We start from the raw sequence: 16947 nt of genomic DNA, 5'->3' as shown, positions 1-16947 counted from the left end.
CGCCTGGGGCCGCGCGGAGGCGACGGGATGAGGCGAGCTGTCAATCAGCGGAACGGCGCCCTCTGATTTGCTGCCGGCTGGCGTCACGTGAGAGCAGACGGCCTACATAAAGGCGGGCGGGGAAGGTGGCGGCCGCCATTTTGTCCAGTGAGGAAAAGCGGAACGGAAGTCTCGTTGAGGGTCGAGTCGGCTACGAATTTAGCGCGCCCTCCCTTCGCGCGCCCTCCCTCTTAGCATCGGTGAGGATCTTCACCTCTGAGGGCGGGGGGGAGGCGGCACCCGCGGTCTCGGTGCCCGGCAGGGCGGATGGAAACGGCGGGGCCCGATGGCAGCAAACAAAGAGCAGCCGCCATTTTGTAAAGCTGGGCCGCGGGCGGTGGCTGCTGTTACGCTGAGGAAAGCCGGGCCGGGAGAAGGCGGGTAGGCCGCGGATTGCCTTGAGCCCACTCGCCGCCTTTTCTCCGCGGCTGTGGCCAGTGAGGCGAGGTGCGGCTGGGCGGGAGGTGCCGCGGGGATGGTGTGCTGCCTTTCCCGCCGCTCCGGGGGAGTGCTGGTTCCTCACGCAGAGCTGAGGAGACGCTGTGGAGGGATTCCCGGAGCGCTCCCGGCCTGGCCTCTGCCGGAGATGGCGTTCCTTCTCTCCCCGGCGTGTGCAGCTTCCCCCGAGTCGCCCTCCGAGAACAATGGAGCCCTTCTCCCGCGCAGCGCTCCCTCTGCAGGCCCGGCCCCCGCTCTAAGCCAGGGGCGGGGGAGAGGGGCGCAGAGAAACATCCCACTTCAAAGTTGGGGGCCTTAAAAGTAAACGAGATTCCCTGAAGTAGTGAATTTTAATCACGATTACGATATAGCTAGTTTTTGTGTTTGGTTTTCTCCTGCCTCCCCACCCACAGGTTAGTGTTTCTATTGTCAGATCGTATTGTTATTGACGTTTCTGGGGAAAGCAACCAATATAATTACTTCCCTTGTAAATAAATAAAGATTTGCTGTATGTTAAATATACATAAGCTGCTTCTTTTGTCCTAGCAATGCATCGTGACTCTTGTCCGCTGGACTGCAAGGTTTATGTGGGTAACCTTGGAAACAATGGCAACAAAACTGAATTAGAGCGAGCTTTTGGCTACTATGGACCACTGCGCAGTGTATGGGTGGCAAGAAACCCTCCTGGTTTTGCCTTTGTGGAATTTGAAGATCCACGAGATGCAGCTGATGCAGTAAGAGAACTAGATGGAAGGTAAAATGTGCTTCTTGTGTGCTTGACTTGCCTGCTGAAAGTAAGAGAAATTGTGGGTAGTGATACAGTTTAAATTGGGAAGCTTCAACTGGCAAAACCAAGAACTTGATGCATTTGTTATGCAGTATTTATTTGTACAGCAGTATGAGGGTAATCTTTCTTCATAGTGCAGGGATAGCATTGGGACGGTTAATTTTGAATTTTTGAGTTGGACTGTGAAGTTGGACATGACTGGATCTCTTGGTGTGTGTGAGTTAATTCAAGATGGTGTTACTATAAAGAGGCAAAATGACTGTCCTTGGTTCCTTCTCTGCCTGCTTTAATAGCAGGGCAGGCTTTCAGAAGGGGCTAAACCTTTTGTCTGTCATGCTGGAGTCTACTTTTTTAGACTCTGAACCCAAGGTACTTTGACTAATGTGTATAAACAGAATATTATTCTTGTTATCTATTCCTTTTCTCTCTTGTTCTCTACTCCCTTTCCCTCTCTCAATTCCACAGGTTTTCTTCTGCATGCGGACTTGTCCCTGGAAATGCTAACCCATGTCAATCTCTTTTTCCAGAACCCTCTGTGGGTGTCGTGTCAGAGTGGAGCTCTCCAATGGTGAGAAGCGAAGTCGGAACCGTGGTCCACCTCCATCCTGGGGCAGGCGTCCTCGAGATGACTACCGCAGAAGAAGTCCTCCTCCTCGACGCAGGTACCCTGGGTCAAAGTACACTCATAGAACTGTGGGTACTGTTGCCACTTAGCATCGTAGAAGCAGGCATGTTGATGGATAACATCTGATCACAATTTGGAAATGGCAAATGCTAAAAAAAAAAAAAAAAAAACCAAAAACCAACAACTCCAGAACCCCACAAAATCAAGGTGAACTTAAGTTGTGTTGAATGTTGCCTTTTGTCCTTAGGTCACTGGGCAAGTTGGTAGTCAGTGCCCTGTATCCTGAGCTTACCCTCGTTCCTCCTAAAACCTGCTCATCTTCTAGTCACACTTTCCCTTTCTTCCCCATACTTCAACTTAGGCTGTTCCTTTCCTTTATTCCATAATGGCAGAACATGACATACAGCAGCTTAGCATTTCCATACAGGTGTGTTTCTCCGCTTTGTTTGCACAATTTAAATACTTCTGAGTAGGCAGCTGTTTAATAATAGATCGAGTAACAGTTGCTCTAAACATCTCGAGTCTTTGCACTGTAGTGTTAGTTTGGAATTAAAACATCATGTGACAATCCTTAAGGTTTGCAAACCCAGCTCTAAAATATGGCAGGATTTTTGGTAACTGAAACGTTCTTGGACCCAGACTAGCTTGTCTGGCAGTTTAAGTCTGCAGCGTGGTTTTTGCAGGACTGAGTTTGCCTGTTGCAGGTGAGTGAAGTCCTCACAAGTGAGGGTTTTGAGCTTACCCTTTTGCTGTTGAAAAATAACACATTAGGAGTATTTGTTAGCTAATAGATGGTTGTACTGATGGCTTGTTTTTCATTTTTTTTATGCTTTTTGGTCCATCTATTAATAAAAATGAACCCGTTACAGAGTCACCATCATGTCTCTTCTCACCACCCTCTGAGTCTGCATTAGCCAGTCAACTAGCCCTTTCAGCGTCATGTGACCAGCGCGCCCCATTCAGCTTGGCTGGTGTCGTTTCACATGACCCAGGCATGGCCAGTCGTCAGGTTGCACCGCCCTTTGGTTCCCGAGCATGCTGTTTTCTCTCAGCCTTCTCTCCAACCTTAACCAAATCGGCAGCAGCCACCTCGACCGCCCACACATTCCCGGCCAATCAGCTCAGCTGTTTATTTACCAAATGTCTTCACAACAACTACAGCAGCAGCCTTCGGCTAACAAAAAAGCAGGAAAAATCCACAACACCCCCTTCGCCAACCAACTAAATACAACGCAACATCTGGCAAAACCTTTTCAGCAAATTCTTCTTGGCAGTCAGTCCGGCAGCCTCACCTCACCATTTCTAGCTTGTTGAAACCAAAAACTAGTAAGTTTTTCCTGCTTATACAGTTTACTGCTGGTTAAAATAAGGAGTAAGCGGCTTATAAGTAATTACTTTTCTCAATCAAAGGCTGGCTGTGCATAATTGAGTGGTAACGTACATATGTTGCTTGAGAAAACTTTTAAGGGTGATACGGAAGCTCTTACACTGTGAATAACGTAAAAACTGTATATTTGCATGTGAGATGCCAAACTAAATTTTTAATAAAGCTCTAACCAACTTAGCTTTTCCTTGCCAGAAAAATCCTATCACCTTTAAATGGTTTTACTAACAGTTTTCAAAACTTAAAACAATTACTTTTTGGGATGAACTGGGCCGAGCTAAGGTTATTTTTATTTTTATTTTTTTTTCTAAAGAAAATAGTCTAAACACACTCTATGGCATTAAAAATTACAATCACAAATATGCAGTTCTAATGTAGCACTTAATGGCATTATCGATATTTACACTGAGCGCATTTTCACTTTTTTTTTCCACTTTGGTATATCTTGTGTCTTGTCGTGGACCTTTTAGACTTGCATGGGTTCCAAAATATTTGATCTGTGCTATTTTTTTGGAACCACTTGTGGGACTTTGGTGTGCTGTTCTGGGCAGTGTATTTAGTTGAAATGAAAAGTGTTGCATTGGACAACTCTGCTATGAAGCGTTCTTGGTTAAAGTGAATTCGTGGAAAAGTGCTGTTCACACTGAGCTTTGTTTTACTGCCTAATCTTTCCATGCCTTTTACTGGATGATGGATGCCAGTTATTCTTGGCACGTTCCCTGGGCCCAACAGTGAGTTTGACAAGTTGGGAAATGCCTCACCCCGTTAATGCTGAAAGAATTGATCAAAAGCCTCACATTTCTTTTTCTGGTTCTAGATCACCGCGAAGGAGAAGCTTTTCTCGTAGCCGCAGCAGGTATGCATCAGTTCATTATAGCCTGGAAAGGAAACAAACAAACAGCTTATTTGTTTTGTCTGGATGCGGTAGACTGCAGGGTAGGCATTGTAATTTGCTAAAAGGGAGAAACTGGTTTACTTCTGCCATTTTGCTTGCCTGGAGTTAACATATTTACACAGCTCTTGGAGATTCCAGGGTTATCAGTTGAAGGGTACTAAGAGTGGAAGTAATCAGTTTTTCTGTTCTGCAGCTGTCCAAGGTTCCTGCCAGTTTTTCACAAAGTTTCGGTGTTAGTGTCTTGCTCTCCTCCGGATACTGTCAGCCACGAGTACTGGTGGTAACACAGTGAGCGTGTGCCGCTGTTGCGTGCTGCAAAGCGCTAGGTGGTAGTGACACGACAATGGAACACAGTTTTGTGTTAGGATTTTTGAAGCTTCCAGAGTTCACAAGCTGTTTCTACGTTCCTGTAGCATCGGGTGCTGCTTTACTGTATGGGATGCATAAACACACGTGGACATGCCGTGTGAGCTGAGGCATGTCACTTGCAGTGCGACTCTGAACAGATTGAAACTGCCGCAAAGGAATAGGTGCCTGTTTGCGGCAAACTTAAGCTGTGTTGTATGGCTCAAGCTGGTTATTCTTACCTAAAGGAGAGGCTAATACCATAATCTTTAACAGGTTTCCCCTGGATGAATAGTTAAAAACCTTAACGTCCTGAAGGGAAGCTCTTCAGGTAGCTTTGTGACTAATTAGTTCAGCTTTGCTTTGACACTGAATCATCTTGCTTTGTAATCTTTAACAGGTCCCTCTCCAGAGACAGAAGAAGAGAGAGATCACTCTCACGGGAGAGGAACCACAAGCCTTCTCGTTCCTTTTCCAGGTCTCGCAGGTAGGCTGAGTTTCACGGTGGCGATGTGTTTTGAGTAAATCTGTAAAAATGATTTTCTGTCTGGGTAATCCTGAAGTGGGTTGTGGTGGAGAATCACCTCTAGTGTCTCATGAGATTCTTTACCTTGAGTAATTAAATACTCAGTTCTGTGAAATGAACAGTGTTTTTTAAATGCTTAAAAGTAATCTGCTGAGTTGGGCTGGGGGGTTTGACGCAAAATCTGGTTTTGACACCTGGTAACTAACACGTCTTTTCTTCTTTAGTCGCTCCAGGTCAAATGAGAGGAAGTAGGAACGTGAGAAGGAGCTGTGTACAGGAAGTCATTAGATCTGAGGACAGGAGGAGTATGTACAGAACATTGTTTTGTTTTGAAACTTCATAAAGCTTGGTGCATTTTTAAAATGTTTTAGCTGTTGAACTTGCTTTGTTCCTTGTATCTTGTAACAGGTGGCAAATGTAAAGATGTGAAATCTGTATATGGTTCTAAGCAGATCATATGATTTGTAATATTAGTCACTTTACAATGTGCCATTATACATAATTTTTTGTTTGTGTTGAATGGTAAGCAGTTTGTCTTGCATAGCTAGAAGAATGATTCTGGTCTTGACGTGCTGGGGTATGTTTTGCTGGGACTCGGCTTTTGGAAGCAAGCACACAGTGAAGATGTGTTCATTGCGGAAGCGTGACCACGAACAGTGTCTGTCTGTGCAGAACAAGATGTAGATGCTTCATAGTACAGTTCTCGGAAATAGTCAGGAACGTCGAGCCCGTGGCGTGTGAAGGGAATGACTGAGCTGCAGTTTTATCCAGAGCTCTAGTTCTGACTTCCATTACCTGGAACTGAGCTACTTTATATTATGTGAAATATAAATTTTTAGCCGTGGGGTCAGATAATTTTTGTACTTCATGTAACTAGAGTACTTCTTAAATAGATGATTGACCGTCTATTCCAGAACTTCTGAACAGACCAAATGCACAGCAGAACTGACAACTGGAGTGGATCTGTTGAGTGTGTAATGGTACATTGTAAAAGTTATGAATTAAACATTTCTTTACTGTACAAGAATTTTCATGTCACTTGTAAAATGTCTTTTGTGAGATCCTTGGGATTAAAGTTTTGGTTACAACTTGTTGTTTAGTATTTAACTTGAGTACCTGCTGTATACATCGCTTTGCAGAATGTGCACTTGGGTTCAAAGTAAGTGTGCATGGGGTGGGATGACACCACATCTCGCTGACATACCTGTGACCTGGTCAGACGCTGCTGTAAGGTGCAGGTCGCTGCCTGTGACTGCTCTGTACAGTCTTGCATCCTGGGCAGGGGCAGCGCCTCACGTTCTCCTGCTGGCATCTAATACCAGCGCTACAAAGGCAGCCTAGGTGAGCTTTGTGGTGCTAGCTCAGCTCTGTGCCTAACCCAGGCTCCTTACTGCTTGCTCAGAATGCTAGCTGGAGGTTCAAAGGTTCACAGCATTTCCTTGTGTCCTGGGCGTGGATTGGTAACATGTAAGGTGTTCCTGTCTGTTTTGAAACTACTGGTTTGGAAACTGAAGCTTTCCATGAAGTTTTCATTCAGAGTGTAAAGCCATATGACATGGCTCGAGTGTGACTGGAGCTCCCAGACTGCCTAACAGCTCCTCTTTCTCCTGTATCCAAGAGCAGATGTGCTACAGCAGTTTCAGTCGTGTGTGTTTAGATTGAACCTGTCATGCTGAACAGTCCTGTGGCTGAATTTCCTTGGATCCCGGTGGGGACAAGACTATGGCAAAGCTGTAATGGGAAGGAATTCTGCTGCTTCCCAGGAGTGACGGGGGCAGCGTGGCTGGTGTGTGGTTCATCAGCCGGTGGCTGGGGCGAGGTGTTGCCATCTTGGCTGCAGAAGCGTGGTGTCTTGATTTATTTATTTTTTTAACTGCTTGGTACTGTTTGTGGTTGGACTTGATCTCCAGCAGTTTACCACGCTGTGGTATGAGCATAGCCAAGCTCACCTTCACTGAAGGGAAGGCTGCTGGTGGTGCAAAGGTGCATGCAGCCCTACATAATCTTAAATGGGGAGCGCGGTGAGCTGAGAAGGTCCGGACACGCATGTCATCTCTGCTCCCAAGCTGTTTGGCCTGATGGGTTTGTTTTATGTATCGCTCGATACCGCTGCACAGAGGGTTGCTGCTGCGCAGGGTAGGAGTCAGCTCACCCGTAGTCCTTGGCACAGAGCTGGGCGGTGGGCTGTGCGTGTGTTCGGCGATGTTCTCTCTTCCGGAAAGGAAAGCGCGGCTCCTGCGTCGGCCGGGGTGTGTAGGAAGCATCGGGCTGCGGGTGTGGTGCTGCTCTCAGGGCTCCCCGGCAGAGGTCAGGGTGGCCTCAGGAGCCGCACGGGGCTCCCGTCCTGCTGAGTCCCAGTCGGGTTTGGTCTCCAAACGTTGCCAGACCATCTCCTCTGGGGATGTTTGTCTTAGGTAAGAGGCAGCCAAGGGTTGAGATGATGCCATGTGCCACACACAGCTGTGTTCCTGTTTCTGATACGTGCTTCTACCAGGGTTTGATTTGTGGAAGGGTTGCAGCTTTTGTTGCCTGGGAGCCTGGGAGCCAGCCTCTCTGCTGGCACCTCGGTTCCTCCTGTGGTTGTGCGGGAGGGAGGGGACAGCGGGGGCCGGTAGCCTTTAGTAGTTTCTAGTACCGAGGGGAAAGAAGTCTGAAGCACTAGAGGCAGCGTATGCTGCAGGGAAGCAGGTTGTGGTTTTTGTGCCCAAGGGGGTCTGCAGAACTGGGAATGTTTATCAGTTTCAGGTTTCTGACGTTGTGCTTTACTCCTCCGCTGAATGAAGAAGTTGGCTGTTAGGCTGGATCAGAGCTGCTGCTTCACAGCAGACTGCTGGTTTTATGTGGTCAGGTGGGGTTTTGATGGAGAACGAAATTAGCAAGTTCTAGAGAGAGATGGGAGATGTATAAATACAGCCCTTCTCACAGGGTGTAGTTAGCAAGTGTTCTTTTTAATGCAGCAACACATTCTCGAATGTAAGGTTTCTCTCAAATTTAAGTAGATTTAAGTCAACTCTCAAATTACATTTACAAGGAAATGTTTGTGTTGATCCTCTAAAGCCAGGGACATCCCCCACCTCTCCCCAAAGATGTTAAACCAGGAAGAGCCGCTAAGCCGTCTGTCCTGGCTGGAAGAGGACAGATGGACGCTATCCAGGGTCTTGGCAGAGCCAGGTGGCTCGCAGCCCAACCTCAGAGACAGCTCTGCTCTGAACACTCCTGGGTCACAAGGGAACCTCTTCTGTCTGCTGCTTTCTGAATTGTTTCAGGGCCTGGGCTCGTGGCACTCACACGAATGCGTTAAGCTGCGTTTCTAATCTGGGGAGCAGTTCAGCTGCCCCTGCCTTTGGCCGGCAGAAGCATCCCAAGGTTGGTGCTATCCCAGTTCCTCAGATGTGTACCTAAACACACCCCCAAAGCGCCTTAGGCGACATGACTCCCCTCTGCTCATACCCTAGGGAGAGTATTGTGTGCAAATGGTTTTGTGAAGAAAGGGAATTTTTGTTTCTTTTTATGTACACCCTGCTCTTTGTTTGTGGCAGAGGTGGTTTTAGGAATGTGCCCTGCACTTTGAAAATGGAGAGTTTACATGTGTTCTTTCACTGGCATACGTTCCACCCACCACAGGTGGCAGGTTCAGCTGACCACAGTCGTGCTTGGGTGAGAAGCTGCGACCATACAGAACAGCAACAGTGGTTCCAGTTAGCAAACTGTGTTTCAGTCTGGGGAGCTGCTGCAGGTCACCTCCACAGTTACCCTGTTTCTGGGTCTGTGCTGTTCTGAGCTCCAGTCACACCAAGAACTGAAATACCTTTGTGGTGGAAGATCACTTGCACTCTATCTTTGCATTTCTTTTTGTTTGAAGTCAAAGATGACATGAGAGGAGCTGCACTGTGCCCTTGGCTCTTCCTGCAGCAGCCGGCATTGCCGGGAAGGGCAGGTTACGCCTCATTTCTGAGTGTCTCCATGCTTCGGTGGGGACCTGTCAGCAGAATTCACCACTGGAAGTGACGAGTTCCTTAGCTGTTCTGCAGCTTTTTTCTTTCCCTGTTAACATCACCTCTTTTCAGTTTCCAGTTTTACTTTCTTTTTCTCATGATCCCGTCACCACAAGATGCCACAATGTCTCCTGACATAAAGATCCATGAAGCAGCTGAATATTTTACAAACTTTCTCCCATTTCTGCTGGTTTTAATCCCTCTCCTCGTACCCGCGTTCAAATCATACCCTAGAAATACTGTCCCAAAACCTGAGCGACGGTCACCATCATGAGTCGTCCTACTTTGGTGCTGGCTGTAGCGCAGTGTCGCTTAGCTAGGGAGAAAAAAAAAATGAAAGAAATAGAGCATCAACTCCTTTTGCAAACAGAGGGCTGAAGGGCAGGACTGCGATTCCAGCAGCTCTGGTTCGACCTTAGATCCCTCGCAGCGAGGCGATAGCACAGCACCCGCTGTAAAGGAGGCGGCTCTCAGTTTCCCTGTTGCTGAAATGCATCTAGCTCAAATTTCACACCTCGACCTGCCACAAATAGGCAAAATAGAGATAGTTTTCACTTGGCAATTATTGCAGTCATTTAGAAAAGCAGTTGCTGGAGCTGAAGCAGCATCCCAGCCTGCCAGCCCCCGCAAGAAGCGTTCTGGCTTCCTAGAAATCCTGTCACTGTCTCAGTTTTCTGTTTCATTTCTGAAGTTTCACTGAGGCACTACCATTAGTTACATTCTGTTAGTGCCGTTCCAAAAAGTACTGTTGTGGACTAAAATAAACACGCGATGCAGACAAGTACAAAATAGATGATGCAATAGGAACGCTATGTCCCAAGTGATTCGTTCATCTATTATTTAATAATTTAGTAGCTGACACAACTCTTGGTTGAACAAGTCTTCACATTGATTCACGTGGTGTTTCTGCTCGGTCCTTGGAGTGATGCTAGCTGTCGGATTTTCTGTGGGAGTGATCCCAGTTGGAAAAGGGAAATGTACCTGCTTCCCAGCTAGATTCTGCCATGGATTTCAGTGGTGTCACCTCACAACCTCCCTGTGGTACCCAGCATTCATCCTGCTACAGTCAGAGTCAGACTGTCCTGTCCTTGGGCGCTGTGCTGGACAGCACAGGACGGCGCTGACCGGTTGTGATGTACTGATAGCATGCGCGGACACCGCCATGCTGCCCAACGCCACCAGCAAAGCAGCCCGGCGACGACGTGCGCCGTGGTGCGAAAGGTCCTTGGCAAGCTGCAGCCCTCAGTCAGTAGCCATGGCAGCAGGGTGGAGCAGCGGTATCAGGGCGAGGCACCATGTCACCCTGGGTGTCACTTTGGAGCCGGCTGGAGGATCGCTACCGCCAGCTGTGAGAGAGAAGCGTTATCTCCGCTGCGCGCAGAGGCTTCTTTGCCTATGAATATTCAGCAATATTCAGCAGCGTCTTTGTGAGGAAGCCCCGCTGCTTCGTCCAGCCTTTCCCCCACCGCTGCCAATGGAGGGGCTCGTGTTGTTTGCTGTAAAACGTTTGCGGTCCCTCGTTTCTGACTAACGCCGACATTGTTTGCCATCGCATTAAAACGCGGTCGGTCACTGCAGAACGCCCGCCGGCCGGGCTGGGTGCCGGGCTTCCTGGTGCTAGCAGTCGGTGATCGATGAGCTTTTCCTGCAGTACGATTAGAAGGTTTTTGGGAGGAGGTTGTCCCAGCTGGAGAGATAGGCTTCAGGTGTGCTCCTGCCAATAGCCGTTCTAGAGGCCTGGTTGACATGTCCTGCTCAGAAACTCAGGGCTGAACGCTCACCAGATTTGGAGTGGGGGTTCCCCCTGCATGGGGCCGGTTTGGTATGATTGCTGGGGAATTTTTTAACCTGTTGCACAACATAGACATTTCCAGGTTTTCATGTTTCCTGTCTGACGACCTCCCTCTCCCTCTTTATCTCCTTCCTCTTCTCTTTGTGGTGCATCACAGCCGGTCAGCTACAAAGCCCAGGTTTGTTACAGGAGGATGAGAAGGTCTCTGGCGCAGCGTTACAGCTGGCAGGTCACGTGTGGGACATTTGTAGCCTGTTTCCAGCCTCTGTGGCACTACTGACAGCAGCTCCAAGATTCAGTGAATTTCCTTTCCCTGCTGCAATGTGGATTCTCACCAGCAAGGGAGGCTGAAACCAAAAGAAAAAGGTTTTACATCAGCCCCTGGGACTCCCTGAATCAGATCCCCGTTTGGTGTAACGAGCAGAGCTCCGTGCTGGTGCGTGGACCACGTCCATCCCCATGGCCAGGTCTGGCACAGCTCTGTGCCAGTGCTCGGTGTCAACGGCAGCAGAGGTTCGGTGTGGGGCGGACGCTGCTCCCTCACCCCAGCTCCAGGAAATCCTGCTCGGCGTGACCAACAGGTAGAGAGGAAAGTGCAATAGACCCTTACCCCGGCGTCTAGGTGGCGGCTGTTACATCATCACTGATTGGAAGTTGTACACACACTGCTGTCCCCTCCCATTACCTCTGCCCCGCACAGGACCGTGCACCAGCGTGAGTCACCGTGCAAGACAGACGTCCGTCTGTTCGTCCGTGTGCGTGGGCTGGGTGCTGCCCTCCCGCAGGGACCATTTCAGGCACCTCTTTACTCACGGTGCCCTGGGGCTGGTCTGCCCCCACCTCTGCCCCTTCCCTCTCCTCTGCCCCACACCCAGCCCCACTCCTCGCCCCCCAGCACGAGGGTGAAGTGAATCACGACCCCGTGCCCGCCCTCACCCGGGGTGACAGGATTCCCAAAACATGTGCTGTGAGCAGGAAGATCCCAGGAGACGCTGACACAGGGTGAGCCACTGCCTGGCAGAGCTGGCGGGCGCTGGGGCGGGCGAGCGGGCTGGCATGTGTCTCCCGGAGCCATGAGTTTGGGGTTGGGTGTTGCTGCCTCCGAAAGCGGAGGGATTTGCCTTGCAGACACCCCATCCCTGTGTCTGACTGCTCTGGGCGGAGGGTGCTGCACCGGATCGAGCATTATTTTTAAAGCACACATCATGAGCAAGCATTAGTCAACAGCATAGTCAACATAGTCACCTCTTCCTCGCACACGGCTATAAAGGGACAGATCGTGCTCCTGATGGGTTTCAAGCAACGCCGAGGCTCAGGGAGCAGAAAATCCCTCGTCAGCAGTGCTGTGCCACGTGTGTCATCCGTTTGGAAGAAGTTACATCAGTTGACAGCTTCCCATGGACCTGGCTGCCCCAAGAGCTGCCGAGGGCTGGAGACCCCATATGCTGCGTGGACGGGAGCAATTCTGCCCCACGCTTTGCTTGCTTATTCCCACCCACGCAGTGAGTCCTGCTGTGGGAGGTCCCAGTGGGCCTGGAGAAGCCCCTGTCCTGCCCGCTGCCACCCCAACGAGACACTTACCCTGCCCTTGCTGAGATGCCTGCAAGGAAGAGCTGGCTGCAAAAAAAAAAAAAAAAAGAAAAAGAAAAAGAAAAAAAAAACCACACAAAAAAACCCCCACAAAAACCACCTGTGGACATTTTAGATGGACCTTATTCCCCGCGAGGAGCTTTCAAAAGGCTGGAGCCGTTTGCCACAGTTCCCGGTGGGGCATCCGTGCCCCCTCCGTGGGTGCCAGCCGTCTGCACGGTCCTGCTCTCAGGCCGTGGTCAATGAGGTGAAGCAGCAAGCACATCAACAGGCAAATGAGCCCGGGGTTCGGAGCCAGGTACTCCCTGCTGGCCTCGCTGGGCTCTGAACAATGAGCTCCTTTGCTGCCAGCAAAAAAAAAACTAAACCCACAAAGCTTCCAAGCTGCTCATGGAAAGTCAGTGAAGCAATTACGTTAATGACTATGAATGGGGCTAAAAACAATCTTGGATGAAAATGAGTGAGGGGCTGAATGAAGCGACTGATTCATAGCCCGGCTTCCGCATCCAGGAATATTTCCAGTGAGCAAAGGCCTTGTTTTAGGGACTGTCTCTTCCCCAGTTTGTGCTTGGTGGGACTCCATTTCCACTCTGCTGGCTCCGGTGTCTCATCAAAATGCCTTCATAAATGGAGCAAACAAGGGCTGGATATGGCAGGGAAACAGTCAATTAACACGATCTGAGTTCCTTTAGGGGCAGAGTTAATCAAGCATTCAGTGTTTTGTCATTCTTGTCTTTCTTTCCTGGGAAAATCCTATTAGTATAAAATCACTTACTTGGGCACTTCAAAGAGCTGATGGGAAAACAGTCTTTGCTGGGATACAAACGCCGTTCAGCCGAACACTGGCTTCATTTAGACTTTTGCTGGAGCGTGAGTGTTTCATTAAGAGCCTTCACATTTCCCACTTAAAAGAAAAAAGCTTGTTAGTAGAGATAATAAAAAAAGGGGAAAAAAAATCTTGGAGATTTGAATCTTGCTAAAGAGGGTTTTTGCTGCCTGGATATGGGGGGCTTTGTTTGGGGCTTTGTCCCCAGCAGAGCTGCCTACACCTCCAGCATCAATCTGCTTTCCACAGCCGGCCGATTTCACACCTGCCTGGGGTGTTTCTGCCAGAAAAGGAGGGGGAGTCGCCCCCGTGCCCCGGGGGAGGTGGGTGACAGCCCCGGGTCTGACCTTCGGGGTGTCAGATGGTGCGTTCTGCGGGACTGAGCCCCACAGCCCGTGTGCTCGTCCCCGCTGTCTGTGCTGGGGTGGAGGTCCCGTGTTAGTTCCCGTGTTCTCAGGTTGATTCCCTGGGCAGAAATTCAGGTTTTTACAGAGCTGACGTTTATCCCACCTTGAAAAACATCGCAGTGTGTCCTGATCTGTCACTGCCAGCTCCGTCCTGAAAGACCTGAAGGATGCTTATCTGCCCAACTCTTTTCTGTTTCTTCTCCCTACATGAGTTGATCTAACTGGAATGTTACATTTTAACCCAAAAAACCCCCACTTTATGTACACCTTTGACCACCAAATTTCCAAAACTTTCTTGCTGCTGGGGAGGGCTGGGTCAAGAACCACGTGGATTGCTTCGTTTCTGCGGTTGGTGCTGGGAGGCTTATGTCTGGGAAAATATTTCCAGGTCAATCATATATTTATATATTGATGACATCCTGTATTCAGCCTTTATAAAATCCTTATGTAGGTGTTCACGTGCATTTGAAACAGTTGTTATGAGCAGGGGTTGGACCTCAGCGTGCGATTCCCATCAGACGCACCGAGGTCCTTCCTTGGCACAATGTTTGGTTCTTCACGTTGGGGTCAGGGTTATTTTACGTGGCTCCATGAAGCCACATTTCCCTGTTCTCCATCTCACCCGAGGCTGGAGCATCCGAATCCCAATTTCTTCACCCAACTCAAGCCATTCCCCTGCTCCGTGCTGAAGCTCCCACCCCACACCCCCTTGGCTTTTGGGGGTGCTGCTCCCTGTGTCCCCGGAGAGGATGAAACTTGGTGTTGTGCCCGGGCACGTTCCCCTGACGAAATCCCGGCTGTGCCAGCACTGAGGACGGGCTGAGTCACGCACCGACTCTGCCCGCTGTGAATAATGTATTTGCACCCATGGCTGCAGCAGCTTCCTCTCCCCTTGGCGTCGGTGGGACCCACCTGGGGAGATCTGCTGGGATGGCAGCACTCCAGAGGGTCCCTGGCTGGGGCAGTGACCACTGCTCGCTATTTAGGTGCCCCGGTGCTGGGGAGAAGGTTACTTTGAAGGCTGTGAAATATGCAGTCATTTAATATATTCCTTGTGCTTCCAGGCGCTGGGATGGGGTTTTGGGGCAAACTAGAAGGACGGATTCTCCCATGCTCGCACCCCTCCTGGGCGGGGGTTTGGGGCGCCCCTCGGGGAGGGCGAGCCTGGGCCGGGAGAGGTGGCAGCTCTGGCAGGGTGGCTGTAAACAGCGAGCGGGAAACACCCTGTCCACCCTCGGCGCTGATCCCGGCCCCCAGCCCTGCACCCCTGCCCTCCTCCTACTACGTGATGGGCTCAGCATCATGAGTCACCTTCAGGAGATTTTTTTTTTTTTTTTTTTTAAAGTTTCTGTACTGCCCTCTGTATTAATCACTTTTTTTTTTTTTTCTGGTGATACCGCTGCAGACCTGACCATGGACTCTCTGACCCAGACCCTGACATTGTTCCTCTCCCCACTTCCCATTTCCAGTAACCCTCGCTGAGGTCTCCTCCAACGCCAGTGCTGTGCAGCTGGAGCTCTCTGCCTCCCGGCACGAGGAAGGGGAGCAAGAGCAGAATTTACAACAGCCAGAAATCTGCCTCTTGCTCCATCCCGGCAGAGACAATCATAGTGTTACTTTCCTAAGGGAAAACCTACATCTGATTTATTTTCTGGCTGGCATTGCCCTGGAACGTATTCCCTGTGTAACCAGGGATATTCGCATCAGCCGGGCTGGTTGGTTATCTCGCATCGCTTTGCTTTTTTAAAATCTCTCGCTCTTGCATCAGCGGTTGCTGGAGTTAGCTGTGGGTTGCACAAACGGGGACACTCCTTCCTCTGCCACCTCAGCTGCTAATCTAAAAAGCTGCCGGTTTTGACATTCCCTTTTTGTGCATTCAGGGGGGCTTTTATAGAAAAAAAAAGCTCATTTATGCAGTGAGCATCCTCTTGGTAAATGCTGCTTCACCTGAGAGCCCCGGCTCGCGGCTGGAGGCTGCGCTGGCCGGGGAAGGACGCCCACGGTGCTGCAGCTGGGACAGCAGTGGGCTTCCCTTCAGTGCCAATCGCATCTTCCTCACAATCCGGAGGGAGCAAACCAACGAACTGCAGCTGGAGCAGAGCTGGCTGTTGGCGAGGAAACGCTCCGCTATGGCACAGCGAGGCACCCAGCCCTCCGCAGTGCAGCTCTAAGAGCTGCGCTTTGCAACCAGGAGCAAAGATCATTCCCATGTGGAAACATCAGCGACAGCATCCCTGCGAGGAAAGGCTGTTCCAGCTCGCCCCCTCCTCTCCCTGCATATCACAAGCGGAAAGACAGGCTGAATTCAGAGGCACCCCTAGCTTTGCCAGGGTGCATTTTCTGCAGTGCGTAGCATCAATTTAGGATGCTTTCACATTCCCCATTGTCCTTTCACCTTTCCTCCCCATCTCACCTTGCCCATCCAGAGGCAGCCGAGGGGGCAAGTGGCTGCCCATGACCCAAATGCCATGGCCCAGTGCCACAGAGAGGGGACTGGTGATGGCAAACACTGCTGCCGTGCGTGGCAGCCCCCAGCCAGACATGCCCAAACATATTCTCCAGCTGCTCGGGCGGTGGGAAGCTGCTGGTCCAGCCAGGAAATGCACGGGTGGTTTGCATGCCGAGGGTCCTGCTCAGCACCCCAGCTCCCACGGGCTCCAGGGTCCTTCGAGGGTGCCTGGCACTCCCAGGGTCTCGCTTGCAGTTGGTCTTTGTCACTTGGAAATGTGCTCCCACCCTCCTGTGCCACACTGGAGCACGCTGTGTTTGCAGCCTCGCTGCCCAAGTGGTGATGCCCGCGGTGCCTGGGCAGCTTTCGCCACGCTGGGAGGGTGCTGCAGAACACAGCCCCCCCATGCAGTGGGGTACATGGACTCTGTGGGTGCCAGCTCTCGCGCTGTGGGGCAGGGACGGACCCACTGACCAGGCCCAGGTTGGTGCTCCCTGGCCTTGCAGTTTACCCTGGGCAGAAGCTGCCCTGGGTTCAGACCTTTCCCGCCCATGGACTTGGGGGAAGTTTTCCAGAGAAGCCACGGATCCCCCCAAATCCTCCCCGCAGGTTCCTGCAGGACATGCACGGACTTGTTCCTCCTCCTCCTCATCCCTGCTCCGGGACTCAAACCAGCAGATCCTTCCCAAAACACACAGCCGGGTGTCGGGGGTTCAGCTGGGGGAGCAGAACCAGGCCCTGGGGAGAAATTCCGGCAGGAGAGGCCAAGGCCAGGGCGGCCAGGGGAGCATGGTCCCAGCGTGGCTGTGAGGTGGGGGCCCCGAGGGGCCGAGTCACCCCCTCCTTAAT

The 16947-nt window shown here is 50.6% G+C and overlaps 1 protein-coding gene across 2 annotated transcripts; it reads left to right on the top strand.

Annotated features, from left to right (window-relative positions):
• The first annotated feature begins 103 nt into the window (after positions 1–103).
• On the top strand, positions 104–6127 carry SRSF3 (serine and arginine rich splicing factor 3). Of its 2 annotated transcripts, none has more exons than XM_086765642.1 (6): positions 104–239; positions 1024–1231; positions 1792–1926; positions 4091–4129; positions 4914–5000; positions 5264–6127. In XM_086765642.1, exons 2-6 carry the CDS (start codon positions 1026–1028, stop codon positions 5289–5291), a joined length of 495 nt encoding a protein of 164 aa, XP_086621768.1. In that variant the 5' UTR covers positions 104–239; positions 1024–1025; the 3' UTR covers positions 5292–6127. The 2 variants fall into 2 exon arrangements, with proteins under 2 accessions (XP_086621768.1, XP_086621769.1); XM_086765643.1 differs by lacking the exon at positions 104–239 and adding an exon at positions 335–890.
• Positions 6128–16947: the final 10820 nt, after the last annotated feature.

The sequence above is a fragment of the Chlamydotis macqueenii genome, chromosome 23 (assembly GCF_036417535.1).
Source record: "Chlamydotis macqueenii isolate bChlMac1 chromosome 23, bChlMac1.mat, whole genome shotgun sequence".
NCBI classification, from domain to species: domain Eukaryota; kingdom Metazoa; phylum Chordata; class Aves; order Otidiformes; family Otididae; genus Chlamydotis; species Chlamydotis macqueenii.
The sequence above is the reverse complement of the archived record's forward strand: the minus strand, read 5'-3'. Positions and strand labels throughout refer to the sequence as shown.